The 7,192-nt window shown below is 47.3% G+C and overlaps 1 protein-coding gene across 1 annotated transcript; it reads right to left on the reverse strand.

Moving 5' to 3' along the window:
• Positions 1-6,897, reverse strand: FNDC11 (fibronectin type III domain containing 11). Its single transcript, XM_088154038.1, has 2 exons — positions 6,884-6,897; positions 1-952 (listed from the first exon to the last, which is right to left on the reverse strand). The coding sequence occupies exons 1-2, from the start codon at positions 6,895-6,897 to the stop codon at positions 1-3; spliced, it is 966 nt and encodes a 321-aa protein (XP_088010164.1).
• Between the last annotated feature and the right edge of the window lie 295 nt (positions 6,898-7,192).

Consider the following 7,192-nt stretch of genomic DNA (forward strand, 5'->3'; position numbering starts at 1 on the left):
TCAGGCGTGTGAGGTGATACCCCCCATTTCTTCGTCAAGGTATGGTTTAGTCTTAAGCAGTATGGAATCGTGCCATTGTTCATAGACAAGAGTGTATGTTTCTGCTCTTTTGACGGTGAACCTGTACAAACGGTCAGACAACAGGTTGTGGATTTCACACGTGTTGGAGGTGACTGGCATAATTCCGCAGTGGATTCGCTCTTGGGGAGTTCTGGGCTCCAGCAGCTTGAATTGGAGTTCATATTGTTCAAGTTGGGACTGCTGGCTCGTAACCAACCACTTGAGACTCACCCAGTCCTCGTGCGCCACTGACTCCCTTCGATCAAACATCACTGGTACTTTGGCGCTAAGGATAAGTCTAATGTGTGGGATTTTGGTGATCCCAACGTCTGATACCAGCCGGTGCTTGACATACAACCTTCCGGGTACCAGCATAGCAAGGAAATAATCCATCTGTTCAGAAAGTTTGGACAGCCTCTGCTTGACCATGTCCCACCTGGAGAGGAAAGTCATCATGTCGTAGGTGTCCAATAGGTGGACCAGCTCCTCCCGACCTCTCTCTAATTCTTCTAGCAGGTCAGACAGGAGCAGCAGCTGAATTTTGGTTTGGATGGTCCCCACTTTCTTCATCCTCTGGAACCTCCAGGGATCAATCAGTTGGAACATGGTGGTGGGAAGCATCAGATGGTTCTGATCCCCGAGGGCCAAGTGTTTGGGCAGGATTTCAAGGGAGTATGAGCATTTCTTCAAAAGCTCAATCCTCTTGTGATGGCGTCGGAGCAGGTGCAAACTCAGGTCAGCGTGCAGGAATTCCAGCACAACGTTCTTCCTCTCCATGTAGGTGCTCCAAGCTTCGTTCTCCTGCTCTTCATCGTGGTATACCATCGTCTGGAGGTTGGCTCCTAACTTGTTCAAATAGACGTCAATCGTTCCAATGTTCATCATGCCTGGGCTGGGAAAAGCAATCGCAAAGGAAAGAGGGAAAAAAACAAGTCAGGGCCATGTTTCACACAACACATGCTTGACCAGCTTGCTGAAATAACTTTGTTTCTGGGTTCACACAATACATTGACTCCTAAAGTAGCGCTAAATGCTGTGTTCACACTTTCTGAGTAACAACTAAATTAAACAAGGTTAACACTAGCCAAGTTTGGCATGCTGTGCAAATGCAGCTGCAAGGTCTTTAAGAGATCTGATTTAACAGGTTGTCTGAATACAGCCATGACACACCTGATTCTGCCTTATGGAAGCTTTTGGTCTAACCCCCTAAAAACTTCAGTGGTTATGTTACTCCAGTGCATGAGCAAGAACCTTCCTGCATTTTGAATCTCCAGGGCCTTTTCCTCTTTCTCTCTTGCTTCCAGCCCCACATCAAACTCCATCCAATGACCTCCTCCATCCTTCTTCTTTGACATTTCCTCTTCCATTTGGTGTCCTACATTTCTGCTTTGGGTCTCCAGCCCAAACATCTTCCTTTCTAATAGAGGCCAATATGTGTAGCTCAGGGTTGAACTGTGGAGTCCCTGGGGTTCTCTGAGCTTGGCTGTTTTCTTGCAAACATTTCATTACCCGGCTAGGTAGCATCTTCAGTGCTAGAAGGGAGTGGGGTTTGCTCTCTGTTTATATATTATGGCCTGCCCTGCCAGTGTTGGTGGGGGTGGGGGCTTTGTTTTGCTCCTCTGGTAGTTCCTTGATTGGCATATGTTTACTGCTTGATTGCGTGCCTGGTGGTGACCTTTGCTTATTTGGGTGATGATTGCTGGTGAGGTGATCTTCTGGTCTTTTGTCTCTTTTGAATAGTACGTAGATGCTGTTTATCTCTATGTGTCTGTTAATTGCTGCCTTGTCTGAATACCAGGCTTCCAAGAATTCTCTTGCATTTTTGGATTTAGCTTGGTCTAAAATGCTGACAGTTTCCCAGTTAAAACTATGGTTTGGTCTGTTCATGTGTTGTGATTACCACCAGGCACACAAGCAAGCAGTAAACAATACCCTAGTCAAGGAACTACCAGAGGAGCAAAACCAAACCCCCACCCCACCAACACTGGCAGGGCAGGCCATAATATATAAACAGAGGGCAAACCCCACTCCCTTCTAGCACTGAAGATGTTACCTAGCCGGGTAATGAAACATTTGCAAGAAAAGAACCAAGCTCAGAGAACCCCAAGGACTCCACATCTTCCTTTCTTAGGTCTCTGCTCAGTCTCCTTGCTCTGTCTGCCTGGAAGTTTAGCTTTCCAGGAAAATTCCAGTTTTCTAATACAGGAAAGAGTAGCATAGTCACACCCCGAAGAACAAGAGTAGCTGATGAAACAAAATCACTGGTTGCAGAAAGCCACACTTATTCCCCTCTGCTCTGCACTGGTGAGACTCAAGTCCTGCCTGTGATTCTGGGCACCACATTTCCAGAAGGGCCTTGACATGTTAGAAGAGGTTCAGAGGAGGGCAGCAAAGATGTTATAGGGACTTGAGGACATGCCCTGAGAGGACAGGCTGAAAGAATTTCAGATGTTCAGCCTGGAGTAAAGACCTAGGGGAGACACAATGTCAGCATTTAGGCACGTAAATGGAAGCTTCAGGGAAGATGGTCAAGCACTATTTTCAATGACCACAGAAACTAGGACCAGAAGTAAGGTATGTAAGTTGTAGCTTTCCAGATTCCATTTCAATATAAAGAAAACCACCCTGATCTGTCCAACAGTGGAACAGTCTACCTACAAAGGTGGTGGGTTCTCTATCTATGGAGGTTTTGAAGAAAGGGCTGGACAACCACCTCTCCTGGACTACAGTAGATGATTCTTGGGGGTCCCTTCCAACCCCATAATTCTATGATTCCAGGGCTGTTTTGTGAAAAGCAGAGTCCAAAACCTTTCCAAGGCCTTGTCCCCAATCTCCAAACACTTTTGCAACCTTATAACTTGTTTGCAAAATTATTTGCAAGTTACAATTGTTGATACCACCCAGCAATACATTATACTGTACATTGTTTCTGGCAGAGGTGAGAAGACACAAACATTGTCCCTCAAGCTTTCAATGACTTCTATAGGTGGTCTGAGAACAACATGTATCATTACACTTTTGTGGCTTCTGCTCTATGGGGAGATGTGGTTAAGCTAATTAGGCTATTTTTATATATTATATCCAATTTTCATAAGAACTTGATTTCTAATTGATGATTCGATTGCCCATGCTGAGGGCTTGTCTTCCAGTAGATTATTATGGCAAACACACGGATATTTTGGATGCTTTAAAGCTGTACAGCAGTGTTTCTCAGCCATGGCAACTTGAAGATGTGTGGACTTCAACTCCCAGAATCTCCCAGCCAGCATGGCTGGCTAGGGAATTCTGGGAGTTGAAGTCCACACATCTTCAAGTTGCCATGGTTGAGAAGCACTGCTGTAGAGAACAACATAACCAAGAGAGTGTAAGATAAGTTTCAAGAATGGGACAACCCTAAAGATTATAAAAGGAAAATTCCCGTTTTGCCTGCCCCCTCCAACATTTGGGAATATGGAGGTTGGGCAGTGAGTGGAGTTTATTATGAGGCATTTCTGGTCTGACAATGGCCACATTCACACAACATGATAAACCATACTATGTTTTCTTTACTGTGCCCTCTGAATTCACACCATTGCTGAGATGGTAGGCTAAAACAAAGCTTGTTAATCATATTCTGTAGCACTGGTTTGTTTTACTTAGCTTTCCTAAATCATAGTCAAAAGAAGGTGGCTTCACCTAGCTTACCCTGGCTATCTCGAAACATACTAAGCCGGTTTGGTTAAATATTGGATGAAAGACTGCCAGGTAATCCTTGAGTCATCAACTAGTCTGGAAAAGCATCCGAGATCCGTATTATTGCCAAGAAAATGGCAGGAATATGTCCATGAGGACACCAGAATCCAGGTCAACAGGAGGGAGGCCTGAACTATCTGAAAACTCATATTAATGTTTGCTGAGGGTTCACCTGCCATTAGTCCTACCAGAAAGCTTCAGAGCAACATCTCATTCAGCCCTCCAGGGCCAAATGAGATTTTCTGAAACTAAAAAACTCTCTACTATCCCATATGTGGTGGCTGTGACCCTGTCCCCCTGTCCGTTTGGGATTTTTTTGGTAAAATATAAACCGAAGGGCCAGCCAACTGGCCATTGCAAAGAGCCCTGGGCTACTTGGCAAGGAGGAAGGGGAATCCGTAATATCTGCTCCGGTGTAAGTCACCATTATAGTTAGGAGCCAGTGAGGTATTTCTGATTTACATTCAAGGCGTCAGCTAGCAGGCTGGAGATGGCGTCAGCCAGGAGACATAGTGCTTGTGGCTGGCTGAAATCTGTGTCCAGCCTTTTAAATGTGCTGAGATTTTAATTGCCAGAATTCCCAGCTGACACGGGCATTCAGTGTCTGGATGGGTAATGTCTGGATGAGTAACATCAGTGGGTGAAGGCTTTATCTCAGCCCCTCTCAATTCAAATTTGTTTTCATTTCTTGTCATCCCTAGAACCACAATCCCTAAGGAAACACTTTTTTAAAAAAAATCCAGTTCAAATGGACATGCATTATTATTGTTACTGAATTGACATGTATTGTTTATAATATATTTTAATATATGGTTATGTAATAGATGGTTATATGTTATAATGTATTACGATTGGACATATGTGTCAATATATGGCTTTTTATCTTTTGCACAGGCCTCACTGTCTATCATTTTCATAACATTTCTTACAAATTTATGAAAGAGATGTTTGTGTCTGTGTTGTGTCTGTGTGTATACACACAGACGCACACACAATGAATAAATGCTGTTTTCGTTTCTTCCTAGTTTTGTTTTCATAACTTTGTGCACTGTTTATGTTTTTATTGCACTCAATTCATAAAGGCAAAATACCAAAAAAATCTAACTGCTTCAGTTAACCTTGGTTAGTGCTAACTCTTGCCTTTTTTTGCATCTGTGTGACTTAGCATTTTGTGCAAATTTAGCCCGTTGCGTTAGTTTATAGATCAGTGTATTGTGTGACCCCAGAAAATGTGCCCTAAGTTGAACGTGTTATGTGAATGCAACCTATGTCAAAAAGGATCAAACAGTATCCATGATTTAAATAGCCTTATGCAAACAAATTTCTTATCAGGTTTAATTCCAGAATTCTGCTTACCTATGGCAAATAGAAATACAAAATTATTAAAAATCGCGCTAAACTATCAGCCCAAATAAGAATGTGCTAAGTAATGTAGAATTTAATACTGTATGTGTTGGGCTCTAATATTACAGCATTGCAACATGCTTGTTTATTAAGTTGTCAGATCTCACTGGGTTTAGGGGGCTTCTGGACTGCATCCTGAATCATTCTTAATATTTATGAAATACTTCAAGTTTGGAACCAAGGAACTGACACATATAATTTCATGAATCCTTAAAGCTGTAAAGCAAATCAGCTGTACAGCATTTTCAGCATTTTCAAATCGCTGCGCAGGTGGCCACACACAAGCACACGAACCCAGGAGGATTTCTAAGAGTCCTACAACCTTTTCAGAGCAAACCCATTGAAACTTGGAGGTCTGCCTATGGGGAGACAGATCTGATGGCCCTCCACGTGTCATTAAACTACCGATACAGCCTCCGTTTCACACAGTCCTTCTCGCCCCTAAAAACGTCCTTCTGCCAAGGCGCCAGGCAGAGAGAAAACATCGTATGTCTCTGATTGGAGTGTATCCCGGGGAACAACCGTGGGTGTGGAATTCACCCAGAATAACCCAACCAGATACAGATTGTGTCACATCCACTTCCTTGCAGAAAACAGTTCATGTGTGATCGAGTTCCCAGAAAGCACGAAGCCACGGTGTGCTGAATAAACCACAGCTGGCTGGTTCACAAGGCATTCTAGGCCATAAATCAGGGTTCCTCAAGCTTGGCAACTTTAAGATGGGTGGACTTCAACTCCCAGAATTCCCCAGCCAGCAAGGCTGGCTGGGGAATTCTGGGAGTTGAAGTCCACCCATCTTAAAGTTGCCAAGCTTGAGGAACCCTGCTGTAAATCATGGTTGGTCAGCCGTAAGGGTCGAAGTGATGCATGGAAGGACGGAGGCACGGATGGGAAAGTAAAACATCTGGAATGTGAAATACCGACCAAAAGCTTCAGTGCCGGGTTTACACATTGCAAAAACTTCAAATATGGTCATTTGGGGCTGAGCACCTTTTGCAAATGGGGTTTCTGGCTGAGCCTGAGGTGGGAGGGCGGCTTAACAGGGCTTGCTCAACAAACTGTGATTAGGAAGCTGGTTTCCTAAGGCACATAACATACTAAGCCGTAAGTGGCAGTTAACAAACCACAAGGACTCGGTTCATGGCCAGCATAATGCAGCCTAGCGCCTGAAGTGGCCTGCTTAGTGTTGGCGGCTGGGGCTGGGGTGGCCCAGACAGAGACCCTGTCTAACAATGGGGAGAGAAAACCCACCGAAAGGCCCGTTCCCATGAAATGCTAAACCAAGTTACAACAGAGTCGGGCAGCTGGAGTTCAGCGCGTTGTGGGAGCTCGGCCGTTCGAGTCTGTGGCTCAGCAGGATCGGGCGGCAGACGAAGTTGCGCGCTTGATGCCCCGCAACTTGGGAAGAAACCGTGGTCCGCGCCACGTGCGAACCCGGCTTCTGTCTACGTCCCCGGGGCAGACGGAGCCAGGAAGCCGGGGCAGCCAGCAGACCCCAAACGTCCCGCGTTCCCACCAGACCCCCGCCCCGACGGACCCGCATTCCGCGTGTCGTGGGAACGCGGTCCTGGCCGCCCCCGCCTCTGGCGCGACTCCCCGGCGGTGCGGCGCACGGGCTCCCGTCTCCCCAGCCTCGCCTGCTGCTGGGGCGGCCCGCGACGCCGGCCGGACCCACCGCGGGGCTCACCTGTGGCTTAGCATGGTTGGTCCCGGGGCAGCCGCTCGCCCGCCGCCCCCTCTGCCAGCCGGGCCAGGGCCAGGGCCAGGGCCGGGCCGGGCTGGGCCGGACCGGGCCGGTCGCCCTGGCAACCCATTGTGCCGCGGGGGGGGAGGCGTGTTCTGGAGCCCGCGGGCGCGCGCCGGGGCGGTGGGGGGGCGGCCAAGGCGACCCCCGGCTTCGGGGGAGGGGGGCGAGGGGCAGACCAGCGCTGCTTGGGAAAGTCCCGGCGGACGGGGGGAGAAGAAGAGCCCAGAGCCCCTCGGAGAGAGGCGGGGG

The sequence above is a fragment of the Python bivittatus genome, unplaced genomic scaffold (genome assembly GCF_059951505.1).
Source record: "Python bivittatus isolate LINGU-HERP-01145 unplaced genomic scaffold, Pbiv_v1 ctg000700_np1212, whole genome shotgun sequence".
In the NCBI taxonomy this organism is placed as follows: domain Eukaryota; kingdom Metazoa; phylum Chordata; class Lepidosauria; order Squamata; family Pythonidae; genus Python; species Python bivittatus.